Source organism: Lichenostomus cassidix, chromosome 5, assembly GCF_008360975.1.
Source record: "Lichenostomus cassidix isolate B80296 chromosome 5, HeHo_3.0, whole genome shotgun sequence".
Taxonomy (NCBI): Eukaryota; Metazoa; Chordata; class Aves; order Passeriformes; family Meliphagidae; genus Lichenostomus; species Lichenostomus cassidix.
Window position 1 is genome coordinate 48,864,235 of NC_139486.1, and position 27,463 is coordinate 48,891,697.

General features: G+C 39.4%; 1 protein-coding gene and 1 long non-coding RNA gene across 7 annotated transcripts in view; one reads left to right on the forward strand and one right to left on the reverse strand.

Annotated features, from left to right (window-relative positions):
* The window catches only part of USH1C (USH1 protein network component harmonin), a 47,110-nt gene extending 41,452 nt beyond the window's left edge, over nt 1-5,658 (forward strand). For 4 of the 5 annotated variants that reach the window (XM_085062963.1, XM_085062965.1, XM_085062964.1 and 1 more), the window contains 3 exons: nt 27-136; nt 837-892; nt 1,769-2,735. In XM_085062963.1, coding sequence (XP_084919089.1) covers nt 27-136; nt 837-892; nt 1,769-1,868 — 266 coding nt within the window. In that variant the 3' untranslated portion in view covers nt 1,869-2,735. Of the gene's footprint in view, nt 1-26; nt 137-836; nt 893-1,768 lie in introns of all 5 variants that reach the window. The other variant, XM_085062966.1, reaches the window with a different exon arrangement.
* A 493-nt stretch (nt 5,659-6,151) lies between these two features.
* On the reverse strand, nt 6,152-26,436 carry LOC146436592 (uncharacterized). 2 transcript variants are annotated; one of them, XR_014852716.1, is made up of 5 exons: nt 26,355-26,436; nt 20,938-21,065; nt 16,764-16,941; nt 13,433-13,608; nt 6,152-10,965 (listed from the first exon to the last, which is right to left on the reverse strand). It is a non-coding gene; the product is annotated as an uncharacterized LOC146436592 (long non-coding RNA). The 2 variants fall into 2 exon arrangements; XR_014852717.1 differs by lacking the exons at nt 6,152-10,965; nt 13,433-13,608 and adding an exon at nt 14,168-14,567.
* Between the last annotated feature and the right edge of the window lie 1,027 nt (nt 26,437-27,463).

Below are 27,463 nucleotides of genomic sequence, written 5' to 3' on the forward strand. Positions count from 1 at the left end.
GTTTAACATATTGTTCTTTTCTCTAGGAGGCATAGTGAAAGGGGATGAAATACTGGCTGTAAATGGCAAGATATTAATTGACAGCAAGCTGGCAGAAGCACAGGCAACTCTAGCAAAAGCTTGGAACATGGGTGGGGTAAGTAACCTGGAATCCTGCTTCCTTCTACCTGTAGAGCTCATATGAGAGATACTTTTCTATCATGACACTGTCATGTCAATACAAATAAGGTTACAAACATCAAAAGTAGTGAGTGTGCCATGTACTACCAAAGCGAGCTAAAATCTGCAGAAGATATTCGTATGTAGCATTTCTGAAAACCATGTGTGTGATTAATTGGGAACTTTCATGGCATTTAGCCACATTTCAAGATTGGTAGTTAAACATATTACATTCTGAGTGTTTATAGTACATTTATCTGTACAATCACTCTGATATTGAAAATTATGTGCAAGCTGATTGGAATTTTCTGATAATAGCTTCTCGTATTTCTGATTTCTTTTACAAGCAACACTGCACTTCAGCTACAGTGTTTCCTCAGCAAGAACTCTATTAATGACTCAGATGATCAAATATGGGATGATTCTTAGAATTATATTTTTTAAATCTTGTTGCAACATTAGATTTTTCTTTCATTTCAAAAGACAAATAGAAACAGCTCAATCTTTAAATGGCCTTCCTATAAAAGTCTTTAATACAGACTGTGCTGCTGCTCCCTGTGGTTCTCCAGGAATAGATTATCTCCCTGATCCTCCCTCTGACATTCCATGATGGTGCACTGGCTACCTCTAAAAGCAGTACTCAGCAGCAGATGTTTGCCTGTGCTTTTCTTTTTCAGGATTGGATTGACTTAGTCATTGCAGCATCACCTCCAAAGGAATATGACGATGAAATGTAAGTGCATAAGCTTTTTTTCTCTGGGGATTAAAAGCTGAGTAACAATAGCCAGTTTGCTTTTTTTTGTCAGACATTTTTTCAAGTACCTCCTTCTTGTGGACTATATTACCTCTTGCTTTACATGGTTGCTAATTTGATAGTTATAAGTAGCTGTCATGCATTACAGCAGTGGTTCCCAGACTGCAGGATTGTGATTCTCAGCATTGGTTGTATGTGACTACACACTCATACTTTCAGTTCAGAGTTTGAGGATTTGGGTTTTTTTAGAAGTTAACTTCAGTCTGAATCATTTATTGTATTCCCACAGATTGTAATTCAGGCAAACAAATCCCCATAAGCATTCTTCATCACAACCAGACATTGAACTCTGTTGTTTGGTTTTGGGGTTTTTTATTAGATTGCAGTTACTGTCTTTGTCTAAGCAAACTTAGATGTAAAATTTTCAAAAGAGATGAAGTGATTTGGGTGCCTTGGCAATTTGTGATGTTCTCAGAATCCTTGTTTTAAAGATAATCAGCATAGGCGTGAAACAGAAGAATCCATCACTACAATTGTGATAGAGGTATCAAGTTGATACAACTTGCTTTACTTTGGGCAAACAGTTTCAAAAGCAATACCCATGTTTTCTAGTTTGATTGAAGGAAAAAAATTGAAGATATCCTTACTAACAATAAAATGGCAGAATAAGGTTGTGTAGTTAGCCTGGGCTCTTGTTCCATGCAGAATACTGGAGTATTAGTTGCTGTAAATCAGTTTTACTGGCTAACACCAACTGTGGATTGAAGTGAAATTTTGTTTAATACCTGTGCATAAACTAACAGGCAAGGAAGTAACTGTCACTGTTATTTTTGTTTTCATATCCTGTATATTCAGCCCTACCATTCCCTCCTCAGCAGTCAGTCCCAACACACACAGAAAGGTTTTTGAAGGCAGTGCACCTGTGTACAGACAAGGGTATCTCCTGCAGCTGTAGCCACTGCAGTGTCCCTCACGGTGAATAGCACAGCTGGCTTAACAGGACTGGCCATTGTGAGGCTGCATTATTTTTTCAGCATGTGCCTGCCTGTGCATTGCTTGCCATGCTTGCTTCTGTTCCTGGCATGCTGGAGCTGGAGTGTTCTTTGGGCTTTTGCCATGCCTGCACTATTAAAATACAAGTATTTAGTTTCTACTTCATACATAAAGTCCCTTAGAGATCCTCTGCAGAATTGGTTTATCACCTGCCAGACTATTAAATAAATAGGCCCTGTCTAAACAAGTAGGATTAACCTAAGGTTTTTTTCCTTATCTGTGGACCACTGCTGTGGCTTTGTGAGTTCATAAGTATATAAGCAACAACAAATTATTCTCCTGTGAAGGCTTGTCCAAAGAACAAGTTCCCATTTGTATTGTTTCACAGTGTGTCTGTAAACAAGTATTCATGAGTGTTTGGTTTTCACTGAAGTTTGTCTCTGTTAATTTGTCACCATACAATGGATTTATTCTGAAATTATCCTTGTCTCAGAAATTCAGTTTACTCTGTATGGTTTCTCTGTGCTGTAATCACTGTAAGTACAGTCACAGATCTCTAGAACTACCAAGGTAAGATTTCTTCTTGCATGTGGGTCTTCTCAATTATTACTTATAATACAAATCAAAATTACTTAAGATCCAGTTACAAAACTGTGCTTATGAGAAAAATGAAAAGTAGCACAAGAGCTAACAGCATGTTTCTCACTATGTTTTTCTTTTTTTCCACAGGACATTTTTTTAAGGAAGACTACAACTGTTGAAATGGAGTCTTTCCTCTGCAGAAACCCACTGCTCAGTAAATAAATAGGAAATCAATAACCCCATGAAATGCATCTTTATTGACTGACCTGTAAATTGATCTAGAGACTTCAGGTTCTTCAGATAATTTGAATAGATTATTATCATTCTATAGACATACAACAAAGCTGTTTTTGCAAGGTGATTGAGAAGTGCTGACCAGCATAGTTCAGTGTGAGCACTTGATCTCTTTTTGCTGTTTTGAGGGGCCAATCTTTGAAAATTATCTTTCCATTTTCTTGGAAATAGACTCTAAAATGACAAATGAAGATAGAACACGGATGTCTGTTCCCACATGCAACATTTGTAAATAAATATTCACAGGCTAATTTGGGTGTGAAAAGGATTATATTTTTACTTTCTAGATAGTGATTTTCCTGGGAAAATGGGACAGTACACAGGTAACTTCTGTTCTCACTCATATTGCTCTAGCTCTCTTAAGTCAATTTTTATGTCTCAGTTTGAGGTGGTTTTGAATGTAAAAACCCTGCTGAAGGAAGAACTGGGAGTACCAGGAATGCTAGCATTATAAGGAATAGTTTTGATTATGTGTCACTCATGCAGTATAGAGAATCTTTTGTAAAAAGCAGCAGAGTAAAAAACTAGCAAGTAGTTGAGATAAAACCATTATGCATAGTCACGTTCAGACTACAGAGTATTTGTATTGGTGACAAAAATTCTTTAAATGGTGGAGCATGAGGTCAACTCATGGTCACAGCCCAGAAGCCTGCATGGAATTGCTGTTCTGCCCCCACTGCCATCCTAGGAGGAGGTAGGGAGCTCTGTGTGTGTTTTTCTAGCTCTCTTCTCTCCTTCTGTATTCCTCTCTGCCTCTCTTTCCTTTCCTGCTTCTCTTGGCCTGGAACTTTTGGGTAACATAGCATTGCAGAAGGTTCAAGGGTTTTCCCCGTTGGGCTACATTTATGCTAGGTAACTGCTAAATGCTAGGTAAATGCCAAAGGTTTTATGTAGCCCTGGCAGCATTTAAAATACTGGTTTACTTGCAAGATAAGCTCTTTTCCCTACCAGAAACCAAATAAAATCTTGTAAACCCAGCATACACATGCTCTGGCAGAAGGCAGCAGCAAAAGGTATAACTGGAACCACTAGTAACTGTACAGATAAAGCCAGAAAATACTTTAAAAAGTATTGTGCTAGAAAAAATACATAAATGTTTAAAGAAGTTGGTGACCACAGTGATAGGTGCCATTTAGAAACCAGAATATGATACAATTGAGTGCATTTGGCTCTTTTCATAACCAACAGTGTATTTCTAATCACCAGCATGAGAGTCAAGCTAAACATTTCAAGCCACATCACCAAAGGCAATAAAACTCTGTATGCCGACATGTCCTACCCAGCAGACTGTATTGTTGCTTTATGTCCACCTCATCCATTGTCTCAATAATTTGCTTACTTGTTACTAGCTCCATTTGCTTGTTTGCAACCTTTATTTTTGGCACTGTATTTTTAAAATCCCTCAGCAGCTCACATTCAGATAACTGCTCAGATTCCCTAAAGGATTTTGTTCCCATTAGAGAACTCAGTGAAACAGCCAGCTGTGGAGTGCTTAACACCAAACAACTTCTGAAATATCTGGGGAAATTCCATTGGAAAACTCTGGATCCAGCCCACCTTCTTAAAGAAGAGGCAGTTAACAGTTTGATGGTATCCCACCTTTCTTCTCTTTCATATAGCTGGAGAGGAGCATGATGAATACCAAGGACTAGCTCTACCTCTGTTTTTCTCATTAAAAAATCAGAGTATCTGATTTTTTCTGTTAAGAAATAGTTTAATCTGTTAAGAGAAGATGAAATACAAAGTTCTGCTGTCCAACAGGTTGATGGTCTGTCTGCCCACAAGGCAACTAATTAATACAGCATTGACATCTTGCAAAATTAACATTTTTTGCTTTCAGTCTGCAGTTATAAACAATGCCAGGTGTAGAGCAAACATGCAGGAAATTCTAATAGATTGCTGGCACACTCTCATCTTGTTGGGTCTCATTAGAGAGGTCCACAAAACCAGTGCAAATGAGTCAGATGGAGAGCCTGCCACATTTTCAGTATTCAATCCCATGATTTTCTACTAAAACCTGGAGACTGACTGATGAGGCCTCCAGAGCTCATTCAGGAATGATTCCTGGCTCTTCCCCAAACTCCCTGTGTGATCCTGTCTGAGTGAGGGTATTCTTCTCTACCTCAGCCCTGTCTAGCTGTAAAAAACACACCTCAGTCTCTCTTGGCAAAACAAAAGTACTGCACTTTTAGGTAGGATTAATCAGCAACCCGAATTCAAAACAGGGAGTGATTAGTCAGGGTTAGGCCTGTTATTTTTCATAATAGTTCTTGGAGGCTGTAATGGATCTCCAGCTGAGCATGAATAAACTCTGTAATTGGTTATGAAACAAGAACCTCACTGGAACATGGACAGGAGTGGAGCCTACAGGCTCCCCAAAGCCCTTCACCTGCTGGGGGTATCCAGCTAGAGAGCAGCATCCCACTTCAGGTGCATGTCAGGGAAGGCAAACCACTAGAAATACTTCTGAAAAAGACAAGAGGGAGACCACAATGGCAGAGACACAAGAAGAGCCTGAATTAATTGCTGTCATCTAGCCAGAAAAAGGAGACTGAGGAAAGGAGGGCTGAAATAACAGCAGTCAAGGCTGCTGCAAGGTGGGGCAATCTCTTACAATATTTGTAGTGGCCAGGAAAAGAAACAAAGAGCTTGAACTGCAATAAGAGAAATTTATATTATGTGTGGATTTATATTACATCTGAAAGAAGTTCTCCAACAGGAAGTGGAGAAAACACTGGATTAAATCATCCTGGGAAGATGGGAAACCCATCCTTGGGGGTCTTCAAGAAAGAGATGCACAGACACCTTCCAGGAATAACTTGGGGATAATTAATCTTGCCTTGGGGCAGCACAATAAACTGATCCATTCAAATCCATTCAGCCTGTGGTTCTGTGATAATATCTGAGCAGATGCTGTGTGTTTGTACAGCACCTTGCCCATCAGAGTCCTTTTCTTTCTTCCTGAGAGACAAACAGTCACTAGTAACTATAACTGGTTCTATGATCACTGTGTTTCGAAACACAGAGTTTAATGCCACATACACACTACCCAAACTATAGCTTAAATTTCACTAAAATACCTGTTCCATTTCTCTACTGAACTGGACAGTTATGAGCAACTGTTTATTTTCCTGTGCTAGATTCAGAAAATCAAATCACACAACTTGCACTGGTAATGGAAGAGAGATAACTACTGCTTTGCAGATAAGGACTTCTCTCTTGTGCTGTAAAAATAATAATTATATATATATAATTATATAATATATATATATAAAAAAATTTATATATATATATAATATATATATATATATAAGCGACCTATCCTGCTTCTTAAAAAATAAAAAAAAGGACACAAAACTTCATCTTTGAATGTCTTTTTGCCTTAACCACAATGAATTTGAAAATAGTAAGACTGTACCTCTGAATCAATTTTATCATTGTCTCATGGGAGATTTATAATAGAAAAAGTAAAACTCTTAATTCCCAGGATTTCAAATACTGCTTAGAGTAATTCTATACATGCAGGTGACACAGTCATCAGAATTGGTCACTTCATACGTCATGGCCAAAAATCATCCTCTCTGTTCAGGCTGTTCATGATGTATTTGCTCTCTCTTCAGCCTAAACACATGAGCATGTAGAGGCACAGCCCTAACTGAAGCCAAACTGACTCAATAAAAGAGAACAGTGATCCTATCACCAGTGGGAAAATTCAATGGCTGTACTACTTCCCCCTCACTGACATTACTGCCAGTTTCTGTTTCAGTGCTTCATTATTAAATTGACACCAAAGCCTCGCTAGGAAATAATGTTTAACCAGTGTTTCATTTGTTGTTGCCTCAGAAACACCCTTATGCCTCAGACAAGCCCTTCTGTCTAGCAGCAAAGGATGGTATTCACTTATATGACTGGTACAGCACATCAGTGTCTACAAATGAAATATCAGAGCTCACCTCTGCTGCAGTGTAAATCTAATTTAGGGGAATTGCATCCCGTCAGATTTCAAAAATTGATACACCACACAGATTTCCTAAGTTATGCAGTTTGACACAGTGATCCATTACTGGGTGAAAAACAATAAGCAAATAATGTGCCAGCTACATAAATACATACAGATATTGAGCTGGCTTATGTAAATTAAGCAACATTCCCACATAACGTAGAAAAGCTTTCAATTACCAGGTTTTTTCATTAATATCAATATACTTGGTATTTTTAAACTTGGCTACCAAAGACATTATTAGTTCAGCTGTCATTAAGCAAAATAATATTTTTCCTATCCTAGAGGATATAAAGGAGTCCCTATCAAGCAGTATCTCATGCTCCATTGAATACAGTAGTAGCCTTAGTTATTTTAAGAAAATGCTTGTCCACTCAGCCAATAAGGAGCTGTTGACACACTGCTTTAAATACTTAATACTTAAGAAAAAAAGGGAAAAAAAAAAAAAAAGGAAAACCCAGCAATACAAAAAAGGCAGGAAAGGAGCCCTGCAAGTCAGGAGACACAAGGAAAAGAGCAGGACAGGCAAGAACAGCCACCAGAGGGAGATGATATGACAGCAAGGTAAGGCGAAATGAAAAGGCGTTGGTAAGACAAACAATGTGCTTTCACTAAAGCTGTTAATTCACTCTTCACGTCTCCTCCTCAAGTCATCCATCACAACATAAACTAAACAGAGCTCAGAGTACAGCTGTTTGCCACAGTAAATGAGACCTCTGTCCATGGAGCAGCTCTGCTCTGGCAAGCTGGCATCCTCAGAGGGAAAAACCTCAGCTGTAAAAATAAGCAAATCAGCTACCACAACCCTCCTCCCTACACTTTTTTCCCAAAAAAAGTGTCCTACTAAATTTTAACCCCTTCTTGCTTATTAAGTAAGGTTAGTATCTTTTCTCAAAGCACAGATGGCCAGTATGGTCTGAAGCACTGAAATGGCTAGTGTATTTCACTGAATGGTACAAAGCTTTACTGAGAGCCAAATCTGGGCTCAAATTTTACTAATTTTTCCTCCATATCGGAGAGAGCACAAGGCAAGCTCCAACTCCCACTGTCAAATTTATCAAGCAAATATCCATACACCTAAAATGCTCTCAGTGCCACAAAAGTCCATGCTTTTCAGACCCTATTATTGAAAGGATGAAATTCTGACTCCATTTAAGTTAGGGGTAATACAATAGGTAGAATGGCATCTAATCCTATCTGTAATTAGGGGGTTACTTTTCTTACCTCTGAGAATCCTGAAGCAGATTGTTAACAAAGAGCATGATGGATCCAAATTAATTTGCAAACTCCAGTAACTTTCCTGAGACTAACCTAGCATCAGCCCTTTCCATTCCTGTCATGCCACACAGCTTGCTTTGGCTAGTTTCAGTTCCACGAGCTTAGTCAGAAACAGGCTTTTTCTGCTGTGCTTTTCTTTGTTTTGTTTTTCCTGCAGGTGATTAGGGTATCTTTGTAACTACTTGCCTTAAGGATTAAAAACATCACCTGCAGGTGGCCTTAAGTAATCACATGCTGCTCAGTGTTTCTTAAAGCAGAAATTGCTTCCACTTCCCAAAATGCACAGTTCACACACCATCTACTCTATAAAATTCTTTTAGAATAAGAAATAAGTACAATCATAAACCTTCTTGGCAGGAAAAGCTGTGCTTAGTCTTTGGTTCTGCACATGGTAGTTATAGAAGCAAACAGCTTGCTATTGCAGGGCCTTATATCATTGAATAATTGCAACTACTTTAAATATCCTTTGCCAGTACTTTAGAAATAAATGTCGCATTTGATATGTTTGAGAAACTGCATTTATACAAATGCTCCATTCATTTAATTAAATATTGACCTTAGGCAGGTACACATACCAAGCCACAGACTTGCCACATTTAGGGAGAACACTACAGCATTTTCCTCAGTTAAAACTTACTATGTTGCTCTTTATAATACACAGACTGAAGAATATCAGGAGCCAAAGCCTCCTTCTGCACATTGGTGTAAATTCCACTGATTGATGAAACCTGCCCAGAGCTCTGTGGTCTGTGCACATCATCTCCCTCTGTCTGAGTGACCCTGTGTGCCAGCAGCAGCCAGAGGCCCTCCTGCCAAAGATGTTATCTGGCTTACAGAAGAGTGCCAAATGCCTTGAGTGCATGTAGACCTTCACTCCCATAAAACCCTGTGCTGGTTAGAGCAAACATGACATGTTGTACAGTCTGTGCAAGCAGAAGCCTGATGCCTTACAATGGCTAGGACTGAATGGAGTTCCCCCTGCCTGGCTCTGCCCCTCAAAGCTGAATGGTGCTGGTTGGTATATCTAGCTCTTTTTTCAGTCAGTGGCACTGTAATTGACAACACCTGTATTTGGATTTGACAGTGTAACAGAGTCATTGTGATACCATATTGTACCATGGCTGACCAAGCTTGCTCACATCAGGGTTGTCATGCAGTGAGTGAAGAAAAGGTCTTATGAACTGCATGACTGGGCAGGAATTAGCTGAAAAGCCGCATATATGTGGTCTTCAAATTAGAAAATTAGTCACATTTGGCAAATGCAGCAACACTGTTTTGACCCAACACTTGCATACAACAGTTACCATCAAGTGAGAAACCAGGTATGAAAAAATGATGCATGTGTTCCTATGTCCTGAAAATCTGGGATAGAGTGTGTCTTCCTCCTCTCATTATCCCAAGAGGAAAACAAGTATTCATGACCAGGTTCACTGTACACTCCTCAAAACATGGTGTGGTTATGGTCAGTAAATACCTGCAATTTACATTTCAGAACAGCCTGTCTTACCTCAGGGTGATCAGTGTAGAGAAAGGAGAGCACTGGTATCAACAGATGAAAAATGAAGCAGCTGTCTTCCCTTTTTTCAGCCATTATTGTACTATTTGGTGAGTCCTTGTGTCCAGATAGCATGGAGGAATTGCCATAGGTTTTTTGCTGCTGAGGAGCCTCTCTCTAGAGAAAGCCTTTTGGCATTCAAAAACTTGATTGCAGCTGGCTTCCCAAGTGCTTGAAAATTACTCAAAATTAAATTAAACCATAAAGTTCAGATAAAACATTATCATTGGACTTTACAAATTAGTTCATTGAATCATAGAATCTACTGATTTGGCAGGGACCCATCAGGATCACTGAGTCCAACTCCTGTGCAGACATTTTGCCTTCATATATATTAGTGTGCACAGGAACCTGAAAAGTATCAACTGTTTTGGCCAAACTATTAATACTGTTCTTGCTATTGCATTTAGAAAAGGAGGATCCTTCCCTGCCTCTAAATATAATGCATTGCTTCAGCCTGTGTTTCCTTTAAATTACTAGCCTTTTTTTGGAGTCCACTGATGTCACAAGATCATTCCAGAGCTGGACTCATCAGCGCTAAAAAAGTAGGGAATCTCTTGACCCAATATTAAAACAAACCAAATGCATATCAGTATTTTCCTCAGAACACTATATTTTTCCATTTAGTTCTATAATTCTCTTCAACTGTTTTTAATTTGTGAGACCATGCAGCTTAAATAATTTGGCTAAATTTACAGTTGATGTTTCCTAATGTCATAAATGTTTCCCTTGAATGCAAAGGCTCCTCACCCCTTCCCCAGCACACTGGTCTAGCTACCCAGAAGGGTTTGTTAGAATTCCTTGAGCACTTTTTCACTGAAATTGTATGGATTTCCACACAGTGAAGTACTCAAAAATAAACCCCAGAAAATTCATGTTCTAATACTTAACAGAAATAAAGCTAGTATGTGTTTTATACTAGCAAATATGATACTGTCGTAACAAACCATTAGGTACCTCCCACTATGGCCTTATTTTCTCTACCTGAGTTATTCCTGATGCATACAATACCATGTGGCCAATACAGAATTTGCCCCAACAAGCACTAAGCTCTTTGAATTTTCTGTTTCCAAAGGCAACTAGTAAAAGATACTTCCTTAAAAATGTCTTTAAGCCCTGCACTACTTAGTGCTGACTTGGCACAAGCTAAACACCAGCTTTGTCCTCCATGCCTGGTGTATGCCTAAGAGTGATAGTACTTTACCTAAACAACAATTTTACTGGTGCCCATCACTGGAGAGCTCTCCACAACCAGTACTCACACTGAACACAGGGCTGGGGCAGTCCAGCTCAGGAGTTGAGCTTTGCAGGGGCGCAAACTTAATTGAAGCCATCCATCTATGTAGTCTGCTGTTAACAGAAAAAAAAAAAAAAAGAAGGGGGGGAAAGAAAGTAAGAGCCAAGTAATATTACTATCAATATGTCAAAAGGAAAAAATAACCATACCATAATAATATATCCAAGCTGGGCTCCTTTATTCATTCTATTGAAGGGCAGTAAATACTTACTAGCAACAGCACAGATTCTGAGAAACCTAAATTTGACCTATGCAGTCATTAAAAATGACCAGTCATCATCACTTCTATTTGCATGCAGGGACAGATTTTCACTAAAATATACTAATGATGTAACCTCACTGACTTCAAGGACCTCTGCTTACAGGCCTATACTAAGAATGTGACCTGATGTTTATTTTTTTTTTCAGACCACAAATGAAGTACCATCCAATCTACCAAAGTATTTTAGTAAAGCTGACTAATGGAGACTCCCTTTGCCTTAATGCACATATTTTCATGTTTCCCACAGATCTGCTCCTTTTTTCAGGCTTTCAATAAACCAAAAGCACATCTGACTTCCAGACATCTCCTGACTCAGTTGAGTTTGTTCCCATTACTTCATTTTTTCTTTTGCACACACATCAACTAATATTAAACAACAAAGACAGTCAAAATAGAGAGTTTTGCTCACAGGTTATGAAATTACCATTAATCTTTCCCTTTACTTTTTAAGTTCTCCAAATAGCAATGAAATTGCTGGACATTACACAGTCAGAAAGATAGATGTGGAAGCTGGAATGAAAATGGCTGAAGTGGCAAGCATGATGGTCCACCAAATAAACAGATATGTTTGCATAATATCATGGCAGCCTCCTGAAAGGCAAAACTATTTAATATGTCAGAGCAAACAGTTACACAGCATGTGAGAACATAGTTCTTTTGCACAAATTCAGCTGAAGGAATATAAAATAATGAGCTCATACTCAAAGAACAGATGACATATGAAAAGTAAACAGTGAACGCATTTTGTAATAAGAAACCAGAAAATTTATCATTATTTAGAAAATTATTTAGGAATAAGTAAACAGAAAAGCATATTTAGTCAACTTAATGTATTTCACTGGGCCTGTCATTTTTTATTACCTAAAGTTATGGTAAAGGTACCCTTAACTGTAGGGGAGAGGGTCTTGGATCCATGGTATGGACATACTGATGCTGCAGCAAGGTTCTGGCTGCAGCTGCCAACATGCACTCATGTGCCCAGGAAATTCCTACAGCATTGGCTCAGTTTGAAGGAAGAGCACATGCAAAGACAAGGTGGTGTGATCTTAAATATCAAAATACGGTTTAATAATATTTCAAAAGCTAAACCCAAAGATTTAAGGTACCCTAGGATATTTGATACCCCAATTCCTATATTTATCTTCATTTGTTTATGTAACACTGCTGCAAGCTGATGGACAGGAATAGCTGCATTTTAGTGATGGATGCAGGAAGCCAATGAAGATAAACAGGGGAATTTAGGGTAACAGAGAAGAAGGGAGAGGGCAGATGTGAAGGAGAGAAGGATCAAAAGGGCCTAAAGACCTCAGGAGAAGATGAATTCTTGGTTCCACTGAAGATTATGGAAGTTTAATCAATTACTTCAGCAGGATCAGTACCGAAATTGTAGTTGAAGTGCACTTGGATCTTGTGCAACAAATTTCAGATGAATGTCAGATATAATTAGTCTACATGCAGTTAATGAAAAGTAATTTCATGAAATTGCCTTTGTACTTGAAATTCAATATCAAATTACTTAGATTACCTTAGATTACCAAATTATAAACCCTGTTCCCATAAAAAGTAGGTAAAGCCTACTTATACCTATTAAACCCTAATAATTTCTTAAACAATTCTTGCAATAGCAGACTGAGCAGAAAGCTGGCTGGAAATAATGAATTTTATGATAAAAAAATTAAAATAATTTGCCCCTTCTTCATTAAAAATTTGAAGATCATTCCAGAAACAAATTGCTGTGGTTGAGTAGTTATCTCTTTAAATAGTTATGAGATCAATGAAATTAAAATAACACCATTAATTCTTATATCCTATCATAGGATTACATCATTCCATTGTGAAACTCACCACCCCACAGGAGGTACTGAGCCTATAAAACTGGGGACTCAGGGCACCACCAGCACCACCACCCCATGGATCCAGAGGAGGAGCAGAACTTCCACAGAACCACAGCTTTCCACAAGAGTGCAACCACCACTTCAACAGGACTGCAACCACCATCCTGACCCACAGGGTGCCAGGCTGTACTCTGACTTTGTGGGTTTAAGCCAGTTTTTCTGTATCATTGCATTTAAGGTAATCTTTCTATTGAATTGTAACTCTGACCTGAAATCTCTTTCAAGGTATTTGTGTGGGCTTCATTTCTCCCACTGGTTTACTTTCAGAAATGGAAGAGAACATATATAGAGAATACATACAAATATGAGCCAAAATACCATTAAATGTTTAAATATTATCTTCAGAAAATGTCCAGTTTTCACCTCATAAAGTCTGCCTGAATCCCATTTCTGCATTTTTGTGCCAAGCATCATCATGGACTATCCTTTCCATTGGGATATGATTTCTGTGATACAAGCTGGGTTGAGTGGCCATAGTAGCATGAAAGATATGGCTTTTCCAGTGAGCCCAGGCCCTGCAGCAGGAGTGAGTCAAGGCACTGTGAAAGTATTATAATAACAGAGATCAATACAGATTAATATGAAGCATATCTAAAAGGAAAAGTATTGGCTTAGGTTTACAAACTGATGTTTTCAAAGCTCACCTGGCAAAAACTAAGTGCTTTCATCCAGCTTCAATTTCTTTTCCAGAAGCAAATCCAGAACTTTGGCAAAATAGTTTTAAAAGCACCTCATTACACTTCCCACCAGCTGACAGAGCAATACCCAAAAGGGCCATGTTCTTCCACTTGAAAATCCATGTGCTTGACATGAAACTGTCTGCAGTTGTTGGAATCGATGAGCAGAGCTATCTCAGTGTTCAGACAACAGACAGAAGAGGAAGACAGAAGTAGGATATGATGGTGGTTATTCAGTTAGTGGCACTTTTCTGTAAGACCTTCCAGTCTGGTAAGAAGTCCCAGTCAGTCAGACCACAGAAAACAGATACATTATCCAAATGTTTAGAAATGTAGCAATGGTTTGGGGTTTGGGATTTGTGTTTTTACTTTTTTGGTTGGTTTTTGTTGTTGTTTGTTAGTTGGTTTTTTGGTTGCTTTGGTTTGGTTTGATTTGGGGGTTTTTTGCCTTTTTTTTTTCTGACTTTTTCACTTGCAGAACATAATCATATGGTGGATTTCAGCTGGCCCTGCCACTGCTGATTTACTGTGCTCAGGATGGAGCCTTGAGACTGACTGTGATGGGAGGTGCAGGCTGCTGCTGAGGCTGAAAAATATTGTTGTGAAGCCTTGTGTTTGGTGTTCTGACTGAATTCAAACATTGCCAATGTTACTCTGCCATCCAAAAGTAATGTCCAGAGTTTAATTTGGCTGATAAATTCTTCTCTCTATATAAGATAGATCATAACCAGATAAATTCTGCTTTATACACACTTCCTCTGTCAACTATTTGGTGAGAATGACTACTTTTCACAAATGGAGGAGTCGATTTCTGGATGCAACTAAGAGAGTGAAAGGAAAAAATCCAATTGAGTTCACAGGTTATCTGATGCTATTGTTAAAAACTCGGAGAGGATATGGTACAAAACTGTTAGACAACACTATATTGCCTTGCTTAAAGAGAAATATCCCTAAACAGTTAATTATGGACCCAGAAAAAAACTAACAGTACAAAACAAAACATGTGGAAGGCATCAAGCCTAAATTTCCAGTGCGAGCAAAACTAACAGACCTTTTCTATAGCCAGGCACAACCCCTGTAATTCTACAAATTAGACTGAGCCCCTGGGAAGTACATGCCTGCAGCTGCTATGCAGATGTGTAGATAAAAAATGATGGTGATTCTTTCAAATTACACTGGATGATTCTAATGCTAATAAAAATACCACTGATCCATTGTTAACAGATAATTTTCCTTATATAAAAGTAATATATTTCATCCTACAGCAGAACACATTTCAACCTGAAAAGTATCCTCCCATGGATGGGAAACAAATTTAATTCTTCTCACTTCAGACTGATTCTCTACTTGTAATATTAATTTTTATATTAAACATATCTCTTTGGGAATAAGTTGTCCTTTCTGCTGGTTTGGGAGCAAGAGCTCTTCATCAGGAAGCTGGTTAGTGTTTGACAAGACAGAAAAATACACATACTCTCCTGCAAGTGTTTATCCAACATTTAAACACAAACTTAGTTTCTGTTTGTGGAAGATAGTCCAGCCACCTGTATGGTTGGCTGATTGTCAAGATCAGCTAAGAACCAAATCACAAAAACAGCTCTTAAGAGCTACAGGACCTGATTGTGGCAAGCACAGGTTTGGTACAGAGCCCACCAGATCCTATAAACACTTTTAACAATATGAATTTTAGAGTCATGTGAGCATGACCAATTGAAAACCTTCTGTACATAAATCACACTCGTTCAGGCACTGAACTGACCTTCAATGACTTTTACAGAACGCCTAATTAACAGCAAACAGTTCAGTAAAGCAAACATTTCAGGATACTGTTCCTTTATGAGAGATTATGGGTAGATTCAAAATTCCCCTTCAACTGGGGAGCAAGAAGCAAAACTAAACAACATGATAATGGATTTAGAGGGTGGGCAAGAAGGAACAAAAGACAGAGCAACCAAAAAGAAAAAGGATGACAAGGATTGAAAATAAAGGAAAACAGATGACGTTTGGAAAGGAATGTCATTGGTATGATGAGTTCAAAAGCAGGTGGCAGGGGCAAGAGAGCTTTTACCCATTGGAAAACAAAAGGAAATGGGCAGGTCAGAAAGGAAGTAGAGGTATCTGACAGGAATTACTTTAGCAAGCATTTTCCCCTCCCTCTCTCACCTTTCTGCAGAATTGACATTTATTTTAATCAAAAAGAGTTTTTATATGCTCTTCTTGGGACCTGATCAATGTGCTGGCTCCTTAGTCAATATATTTCTTAAGTCCTTAAATGTGCCTAAAATATTCCCCTTTGCTGTAACTCAGATGTCCTAGAATCCCTTCAATCCATGATCTCCTCAGTTAGGATAAAAAACATTGTGCCAATGTTTGGCTGATGAAAACCTCCAGAAACATAACAGGAGCTTAAAAGGGAGACATTGTAATTTTGCAGAGGGCACTCCTCGATGTGAATTGCTGTTCTGCTGGCATCCCACCATGCCATGAGACAACACTCACTAGTATTGACTACCAGTAGCTGCCTTAGGGGCTGTTTACAGCACAGCCACTTTGCTAAGGCATCACCGCACCAAAATAAGTAGGTCCTTTCTACTACTCAGCTGCTATAAATCTCTCAAAACTTTGCATTACACACCACCAAGGTTCCAGAGACCCCTGCAATCTTCCATGGAAGTGAGCAGTTTAACAGGAATGCTCTTGCTCCACTATAGACATTGCTAATGTCAGAAACATAGAACCACTCACGTTGGAAAAGACCTCCAAGATCATCAATTCAACCATCAATATCTTCCTACACAGTTTCCTCAGAGTGCAAGGTGTTTTCATCCACTTCAAGGCCAGAGCTACTTATGTGGACTAGTGGGTCAGTTGCCATTTTCCATTCTCAGAGACTGCTGGCTTGAAAGTCTCACCTGTAATACCTTGGTTTTACAGCTCTTTTCCATATAAATGTGTGATCATATTTTTAAGGCTCTTTTTCTGTAGCAAATTAAAGCATTACAGACTCTGACACCTACCTTATGAGAAATGTACTCAAGGCTGAAGCTCAAGACAGCATTCAGGACAGCATCACAAGAGATAATCCCATTCTGAGCCCACACCTTGAAGATGATCCTCAACACATGGCCAATTCTGTGCATCTCCCACCACAGATGCAGGTCAGGATGAACCTCCTGTCATGTCTGTTAGCACACACTGAAGAAAGAGACACTGTTTGGCTGCTGGTCCTATTTCCAGCCCTCAGGGACCACTCTCACTGTGAAGAATTAGGCATACATATGATGCTGGAACACGAGCAGCTGCTACTTCTCCACATCTCTTTTAAGTAGGGAAGGGAAGAATCTACAGCTTTGCTTGTTGGCTTTTGGCACTGACTGTTTCTTTACACAAGAATAATTGGAAGGCTAGATGAACCAGGGAACTTGTAATAGGAGATAAAATAGTTTTTAGACAGTGCATATGCCAGGACTGCTGTTGCTGCAGAACAAGGCTGCTTTGTTTTTATTTATAATTGGTAACACAGGGGCAACGAATGGCCCCAGCCAAAAGTCAGGACCACACTGCATCAAGTGCTGCTCTGTAAAATCTTAAGTAAAAATGTTTGTCCTCAAAAGCTTGTATGGCAGCTTGGAAAAAGGCAGTGGAAGGGAGGAAACAATATTTCTGTTTGCTGTGGCAACTGATGCACCAGGATGTTTGTGCAGAGTCACATAGGAAGTCTGTAGCAAAGCCAAAATCTGAACCTCCATCTTCTGCATGCAACCACACCACTAGCACAACAGGCTCTTCCTTGCTCTCAAATATTTTTTGTCTGAATTTTAGCTGGTGGTTTGAACCCAGTGACATCAGCATGGAAAATAATCCTAAAACAGTTTCATGGAGAAAGTAACCCCATCAGCAATCAGCAGTCCAAAATTCCAACTACACCTGCAGATCAGGAAAGAGCAGTTCTTCCACCAGTGACTGCAGTGAGGCACAACTTACCTCTTTAGAAGGCTCCACATTGCATGTTCTAGGAGGCATATTCCTGAGCCAAGCTTGAAGTCAACCCATGAGGCAGAACAGCAAAGCTTGTTTTCTTGCTGCAGGTGTGAACACAGGGCCAGGGGATGCAAATTCAGACTGCTGATGGCAGGAAGAGATGGACATATCTGAGGATACAGTTCAGCATCTCTACTGGTTTCACATTCATTGCTAATATCTTTGTTTTCTTTGAGAAGCCCTAAATAAGGTCTTCGGAGAACATTTGTTTTTTCCCAAAGTCCCATGACAGTTTTATTCATCAGGGAGCTTTGCAGATACAGCATTGTCAGACCTAATGTCTCTCAACTGATGCTGAGCTTGTACAGACCAGGTTGCACCTTCACAGAACAAGCACAGCAGCAGAAAAGACAGAGAACATAAAAGAAAAAGCAGCAAAACCAGTAGCAGAAGGTACTGTGAAGTTGTTAGTATTAATTTGCTGCACATCATCAAGCTCAGAATTTATGGAACATTTAACTTCATTTATCCACAAGCTGGAATGAGAAGAAGTATGGGGGCTGACTAATGGGACAAATCCTGTATTAGCCTTAGAAAATTTATAGCAAATTCTACTTCCGAAACTTAAGTGCATCTTGCACTTAGTTATTGCTGCACATCTCTGCAATTCAAAACTTTCAATTGAAACTTTTTTTTTTTTTTTAGTTTTCCAGAAATCTGATGAATTACATACACACGGTGAAATACGATTTGTTTTCTGGAACAAAAGTGTTAATGCACATGCAACTTTGTAGCTGCAGGCCTGGGAACTCAGATTCTTTAACGAAACAGCTTTCCAGAGCTGCTCACTAGCCATTAGACATTACTGGACACCTCTGCTCCCTTACTGCTTCAGCTGGGACCCTTGGCACAGCCCAAGTCACCTCAGCCCAGCTCTTGTCTCCTGGGCAACCCTGGAAAAGCAGGTTCTACAGCCTGAGGAAGGTGATGGAGAAGCTGGGCAGGTAAAGAGAACAAAGACAGAGCCCATCAGAAACCTGTCTGACAGGAAGTGTTTCACTGGAGTTGTGCTGCCCTTAATTTCTTCCAAAATCCATCTTATTCCAGCAAGTTACCAAGCAAGCAGCAGCCCACACTCTTGTTTTCTCAACAGTGGTTGGGAATAAGTCAAGTGACAAAAAGTGTTGATCTGATTTGCTGGTCTGCACAGTAGCACAGCTTCCAATAAACCTCAAAAAGATGGATGAGCAGAATGTGAATTCACTGATTCTCCTGGAGGCACTTCAGTAATTTTTATGATGAGTTGATTAACCAAACCATTGACCCAATGGAATTAACTTTTCCATTAATCTAAGTGGGAAATGCAGGCAAATTATATAGTCCCCTTGGGCCACGTAGGAAATGTTCCTGCCCTATCACCACAAGCCCAACTCCACCCACCACAAAAGCTGTAGTAGGAGAACTGGATAAATTCAGTGTCTGTCACCTTGTGCACATGAAAAGCACCTAATCAGAATGTGCAAGGGTCTGCTGCTCAAGGCTAGAGAGCCCAGGGGTGAGATGATGTTATTCAGAACCTGATGTACCACTTGTACTTCCAGCATGGATACCTGGAGGTCAGCAAGCCTTGGAAATACAAGAGATGTGATGGAGCAAAGCAATGGGCAGCAGGGAAGGTATCCAGGCAGTGTTCACTGCATCCCTTAGCTCATAACATCAGAGCCAATCTCTGACTGTACAGTATGGATTCACACAGTTCTGTGCTACTCAGGAGTTGGAAATAAAAAGTGAGACTTTTTTGACTTGCCAGTCCAATTATTCACTATTATTTAACTAGTTTGCACACAGTAACTGTTGAGTCAGTTATTATTGTGAGTCACAGGTTGCTATGTTCACCAGGACAAACAGTGACACTGAAGGAAAGAGCCTCACTTATGCTCCAAGGCACCAACATCCAACATGAGAATGCAAAGGAGAACTGTTCCTAAACCTTAAGGGTTGAAATAGATGACAACAAACCCATGATTTTTCACCAAATATGAGGCACTTTTCAACTATAGCTGTTTGTCATAATGATAATAATCACTTAAATGTCTGGTTTAAAATTATTATTAAACCACATAATCAAGAATTTGTTATAGTAATAGTAAGATTTTTTTATAGTGAGCTGCATTACTACTGAGTATAAAAAAAAAATTACCCTCTACCTTTTCACAGTTGCAGAACTACCATAAGAACTGAGAAAAGCCTTTTTGAAGCATGAACTTTTGGAACTATTTGTTTCCAAGTTAAAAAAAGCAGCTGAACAGCTGTAGATATAGGGCGTGATCTGCTCTGGAGAAATAAAAAAAAACATAGACTAGCCTGGGTTGGAAGGGAACCATAAAGATCATCTAGCTCCAACCTCCCTGCCATGTGTAGAGACACCTTTCACTAGACCAGGTTGCCCAGAGCTCCATCCAGCCTGGCCTTGAACACTTCCATGGCTGGGACAGCCTCAGCTTCTCTGGGCAACCTGGTCTAGTGTCTCACCATGCTCTGAGTAAAGAATTTCTTCCACATATCTAACCTAAACCTACTCTCTTTCAGTTTGAATCCATTCCCCCTTGTCCTGTCACTACATGCTCATGTAAAATGTCCCTCTCCATCTTTCCTGCAGGCTCCCTTCAGGCACTGGGAGGCTGCAATGAGGTCACCCCAAAGCCTTCTCTTATACAGGCTGAAAAAAACCCAATTCTCTCAGCCTTTCAATTAGGCCTTAAACCTAGGGATTTCACCTGAATAATAAGGGAGATTAGGTTTTGATCCCATGCCCCTTATATTAATTTGTCACCCCATATTTCCTGCCAGCAAACAATTACCAGCCAGTCCTAGAAGGCTGACAGAAGGGAGCTTCATGCCTAGCAAAGATAAAGTATATTGCTTCCTGTTTACACTGGACATCAGCTTTATATAATTATCCCACCAGTCAGGGTTAACTGGGCAATTATCCTGGCAAACAATGGCACATTGATGACAGCCAAACAAAGGCATCTCAGAGCAGCTCTTTCACCAGGCACTGCAGCAGAGCCCCTGTGAACTGCCTCAGTTCTGGCTGCCATCCCAGCGTCATCGACCCTCCAACAAGGGCTGCACAGTCATAGGGGGAGCAGCAAGGCAAACAGTTTTCCTAACCTGTCAGCACTTAAGAACTCAAACATTTTTCCTTACCACAAAAGGAGTTGAAAATTTGGAGGGAAGAGTGTCCACAGACTGAGTGTGTACAGCAGAACAGATTGGCTGGGGAGAGCAGTTTGGCCTTCCATCCTTTTGAAATGTTTCCATTAGATTTTCACCTCCTTCATCCAAGTGAAAGCAGCATTTCAACAGTGGAATGGAATAAAGAGAAAGTGTAAGAATGGAAATATCAAAGGACTTTTTTTTTTTCTTAACCCCAAACCCCTATAACAGGAGCCTCAACTAGCTGTGACTTTCTTGGCAACAATTCCATTTCAGTGAATTTACTCATTTGGTCAGAAAAATTCTGAACAGCCACAGTCTGTAGTTCAGACAAAACACAGGAATAACACAACAGTGCCATTCCCATGACTCTGTTTTTAGCAGATGGACTGCTCAGGCACGGCATGGAAGGCACCAGGCTCTGCAGTGGCATTGCTACATCTCTTGCCATACCAGTCCTAAACAAAGCCTGAGCCACAAAAGGAGATCACTCTAACTGCCAAACCAAATAAACCCTTAGTGCTACCCAACCTGCACAGCCACACAACACAATTTACAGAAATTAAACAAGTTATTCCAAATTTCGACATTGCCTATTTCAGAGGCATCTGAAGGCTGCTCTAAAGAGCACCAGTGCCTTCTGGTCCCTTTTTAACCCAAGATTTCCAAGACACCAGAAGATGAGATTTAACTCACAATCTAGCCAATTGTATATAGATTTAATGTTTTCTCTTCTGTACAAATAAAAAGGAAAATTTGCTTACTGTGTGAACACAAATCAAAAGATGATTGTGACTGGAGAACATCTCACACTAAATCTCAAAACAGCTACTATCTTACATACTTAAAAAACTGAATCTTTAGACAGAGATTCAATGTCTACAGCAAAATTGATCATTAAAATCCCCAATACTGAAATATTCCAAACGTTGCCTCTATAGCAATACCTACAATCAGTATCTTGAAGGAAATCAGAGCTGCAAATATCTCTTGGTTATCCAAATGCTAGATTTCCTAAGACCAAGTGAACTGCACTGTGAGAGCTGCTGCTGTGCAGTAGTGGCAAATACTTATTCCAGCCTGAATAATTTCAGTGCCTGACTGAGGCATAAGTAAAAACTCCAGCACAACAACTTCATGCCTCAACCAAATTTAAAAAGGGACGAATTCTTCATTTAGTGGATCTTAGTCAAGAATGACATTTAAAATGCAATGATTTCTATGACTGTACATTGCTTTTATTCTGTTCTTTTTTTTTTTTTTTTCATTCTGGAAAATTATAGCCACAGACTGCTCTATAGTCCTCTTATCACCCACTGCAAATATGTACTAAAGAAATAAAAGTTCCCTTCACTTTAAGGAAACTCATTGCATAGGCACATATTCTTCCAGAAATTTAAGAAAGCTGTGAAAAGATAGGGTGATATTTATCTCTTCTCCCTTTGTCTTTTTGTGTTTGATTCTTGGTGGAATGTCTGAAGGTAAAGAAGAATCACAAGGAGATAGGGAAAAATAATTTGGAACCTGTTTGAGTTAGCAAAATACACTGGAGAAAACAAAAGAAAGAGTCTTAACACTTTCACACCTTTAAGCAGGAAACAAGCAGCGGATAGATGCTTTTTAATGAATGTGATGCTACTTTTATCTCCATGTTCTCTTGGGAGACCTGTACATACTTTTTAGTTTTGACTGATAATAATAGGTTTCCTGCCACTAGCAATAAGGTTCCCTGCCTATTCCCAGCCTACCGGGGTTGAACTAGGCAACATTATTCTGAAATATATTTAATAAAAAAAAAAAAAAGGAAACCAAACAAAAAATACATTCTTATTGCTGTTGGCACTCTTTGACAGCAAGGATATAGGATGTTTCCAGTTTTAATCCCTACTTCACAAAAAGCTAACCAGCATTACTCAGATACTCTCAGTTACACAGTGGTGCATTTTGGTTTATGGCAGTACTCCCCCCAGTGCCACAGCAGAGGAGGTCCTGTTATTCCACTAAACTCTTCAACACATGTTTCTGACTTTCACTCAGCAATGATGTCACCCTCTGGTGGTGACACAAGTCCAGCAAGGAACAGAACTGAGAATTGTTAAGGAACACATCAAAGTTGGTTTTAATGCAAAACGAAAGTAAGAATATGTCTATATTCCATCAGAACATCAACTTTTTTATCTCTCATTTCAATCTGGTGCTGTAATGACAGAAGCCAGACCCATAACAGTAGATGTATTTCATTATCTCTGTTGTGCTTTTCTCTGGAGCAGAAGTGCATTATGTTTAATTGTACTCTAGCAATTTTAAGATTAGTGCACAGAAAAAAATACCCAAGAGTTGAGAGGACTTTAAAAACTTATGTTACTAGTATTGTAAACATAAATTGTCACATATCCAAACTATTGCAAGTATGATAAATCCACCTTAGCAAATTAGTGCATTCTTTAATAAAATTGTAATTTGAATCAGAGTAACAGTGAAAAAAGAGGCAAATTTTGCAGAAAAGATGGGCAAACCTCAGCTCTTTATATTTTCATGTGTATTTAAACAAAATTAGTTGCACTAAAAGAGTAAGTTAGTTAAGAACACACCTTTCCTATAGCATGGGCAACAAGCAGCCAAGGAGATGTGGGAGATAGTGGAGAAGGATTCCCCTAAAGTCTTATTCTGCAGCTTCTCACTAAGTATTTCAGTCTTCCATCAACCTTCAAGTGCATCTCTGTGAGATACAAACCAAAACCAACAAGTGTTTGGGCTGTAGCATCAAACTTGTGTTGAGCAGCTAATTTGCAGGGTCTGAAAAGTTTAAATAAACCCTGTCACATTCATCAGCATTTCAGGCCTCCACATCCACAGTTCCTTGCAAAACTGCATGTTCTCTGCATTTATATATGTGTATATAACATTATTCTTTATGACTTGCAACACATCAGCACAAATTGCCTCAGGTCTCCCTTGCCTTCTAATGTTTCTATATCAGCAGCCAGAGACTCTACCAATCCACAGCTACACAAAACATACTTCTTTTATTCTGGCATTTCATTCTACTTTCAAAAACATTTTTAGGAATGAGTCCAACATAAATAATTTTTTTCCAAGTATTGAGCAGTTTCTGATTTTGAAAATCTTACCACATCATTTAGTCAGCCATCTATGAGCCCCTAGGGCAAATTTTCAGTACTGTGGCAACAAAGGAGACACACACTCCTTTCAGCACCACCAGTATTTGATCATTTAAACAGCCACATACATTTTGAAATTAGGCCCTTGAAATTTTTACTCTATCCTCAGGCACTCTTTAAACAAAGGGTGCCTACATTTACTGAGTGAAAAGAGGTTAGGGAAAGCTTCTTACAGTGAAAACCACAGAAACAAGAAAAACACCAGTTCAAATTCTGAGCCACAGCTGGGGATCAAAGGGTCAGCATCTTCACCAGAAGGGAATCCCTCTTCCACTCCTTGCATCATTTATCAAATGAATTACTGGACTTTGCTTAAACAAGAGCACTGTTTCTCCACTTTTGGTTTCGTTTGCCTCCAAATTTTGAGTAGTTTAGCAACAGCTGGTCCAAGAAAGTTATTAAGGGCTACTATAACCCTAAGTGCCTCTAGTTTCTTTGTGGCTCTTTTACCCAACAACCAACATCAAGCTCTGCTCTTTCCATTACCCATAACTTGGACACGCTATATTTAGATTAAACTGCCCCAGTCCTTGGAAAAAGATGCTTAGCTCCCTTCAATTACTCCAGCCTGTCCTCAGTCTTTGTTAACTTTACAACTTGTTGGATTTTTCTTGAAATGTGTCTGTTCTTAAAAGCCAAACCCATGGAAAAATAAGTGAAACCAAATGCCATGTGATCAGGCAACCATAACACACGAGAGCCCTAAAATAACAGGAGAGATACTGTGGCAATGTCTGACCTTCTGAACCGTGCAAATGGATTGAAGCAAACCAGCTCATTATCACATCTTAAATGATGCATATTACTAGTTTATTTGTAGCACAGAAGAGCCCAGTTTACAGAGCTATGATTTTTAAGCTTCATGGACTTGCTTCAGATGCCAGAAATTACTTCACATTTGCAACAAGCCAAACAAGGTCACAGTTGAACTTTATTAGCTTAAATGGTCAAAATCAGCTAAGCAGGCAGTTTCAATGTCTGCAGATATTCCCTCTATCTCCTCCCATGTTTCCTCCTCAAAAAGGAAGGTGCATGAGTGGATTTTTTGTTCTAAACCTCTTGAAACATGGAGTTATTCAGGCTAACCTGAAACTAGCAGTTCAAAAATTTTTATTTAAAGTATGCTGGCAACACAACTTCCACAAGAAATTTCTCACAGAGGTGTAACCAGCCTGTTCAGATCTGCACCCAGCCCTTAACTCAAGTATTAATGTCTATCAGTTACACTCTGATCATCCCTGTAGAAACTGAGCATTTTAGTCCTACTAACCAAATATGTAGATTATGTTGCTGCTGACAAAGACATCAGAGCCCTTCTTTTAGATGCATGTATGCAGAGCATTATGCCACCAGGATACTTACTAACAAGAAACAGTAAATTTTGTGAATTTTTGAGAAGTAGTTTTTGTGTCAATAAACTGTAACTTCAGGCAAAAAAGCTTTGGCAGTGTTGGGTAACAGCCCCTTGGATAACTATCCAAGTTATACTTACAGTCAGTCTGGATGCTCAGTAGGTGGTCCTGCTATGAGCTGAGCTAAAACTCTGTCCAAACTACGAGTATAAATGCTACCCTCAATCCAACCTAAGTACTTGAGATGGCCAGGTTAAAACATACTACAGATATACCACCTACACTCCAAAGAAAGCATACTCAGGTTTGCTCAGGAATTAATAGAGGTGTTTTCTGGGAAAGATTTTTAGCAGGATGCACAACTGTGATACCAGGAAATGAAAAAGCAGGGGAGGAAAATCATGATCCCCTTCTAGCCTAAAGTACTACAGCTGGCAGCAACCCAGACAAGATTTTTTTTATGAACAGACCTTTACTTCATTAAAAAGTTTCATTGGAATAAAGAGAGAAGCATTACAAGAACTATGTAAGACAGTTTTCTCTCTCACTCCTTCTAGAACTAGACATATTTGCATACCCATCCTTACAGGACTCCTGCAGCAGGAGCTACCAAAGATCTTGGCAGAGGTTGCCAAATCAACAGGTGAAAAATACCAAAAGTGTGCAATTGCCATTCTCTACTGGATAGGTACTTACCTGAAATAAGTAGTTTTCTAGGACAAAAAACCAAAAACAAAAAAACAGTGTTGAAAACAAAGGTGAGATGTGGCAGCCAGACTATAGAGAAAAGAACAGTAAAATGTCAAACATGAAAAAAAAAGGGAACACTTATTGTACACAGGTAGGATAGAATGGCCAGTGGATGAACACTTACAACAGTTGATTTTGGCATGGGATCATACTTCACTGTACTACTTCCTTCAGGTGAATGTCTGCCAGAAATACTGCTGGCCAGATTTCTGGCACACCTTCAGGGACACCTTCCAGCAGACCAGGCTGCTCAGAGCCCCATCCAACCTGGCCTGGGACACTCCCAGGGATGGGACAGCCTCAGCTTCACTGGGCAACCTGGTCTAGTGCCTGACTGCCCTCTGAGTAAATAAGTTCTTCCTAATATCAAATCTATATCTACCATCTGTCATTCTAAAGCCATTCTCATTTGTTCTATCACTATATGCCATTGTAAAAACTCTGTAGGAAAAATTAGCTTATCAAGACCAGGGCCAAGCAGGAACCTGCGACTCAGAGGTCCATTGCAAAGCTATGGTTCCCCGAAAATGCAAAATGTCAGAGCCATGGGACATTTTGTGTGAATCTCTTTTGCTGAGGTACTTGGATCTCAGCAATCCTGCACACTAGGTCTTCCCACAGTAATCAGATATAAAATGTGCTGACAGCATAGATGTTAAAGACAACATACCTTCTTTTCACTCTGACAATTTATCTTTTTAGTAATAAGAAGGTCTTCTTATGGATTTTTGTACCTAGTTCATGACAACAGCTAGAAAACAGAGTGGAATAAGCACAGAGGCAAGCCACAAGAAATGCTGTGGGCTGGCAGCATCCCAGCAATTTGCAGAGTACAATAAAGGGCTGCCTCTTTGTAGCTTCCCCCTGCTTGTTCTGTCGAGTAAACAAGAACCCAAAGAACATTTTTAAAAATGTTTTTCCATTAACTTGCGTTTCCTGAGCTTTGCCACCGCAGAACTCTTCCAGGAAGTGACAAGATATATATTCACATGCACAGTATAGGTGTGTATCCAAGGTGTAGCTGTGTTGGCAAGGGATTTTGCAGAGCATCAGCTAACCCTAAAATGCTGAATGGTGTAAGATTCTCCTGCCCTCTGATCCCGGAATGAGCGTGCCCAAGGTTACACAACCACCTCTACAGCATTGTTTTAATTCTTAGAGGTAGGGGCATCCATCCCAGTGATGCCAAGACAAGAGGAGGATTTTCCTTAAAACCAGGATGAACAATTAATG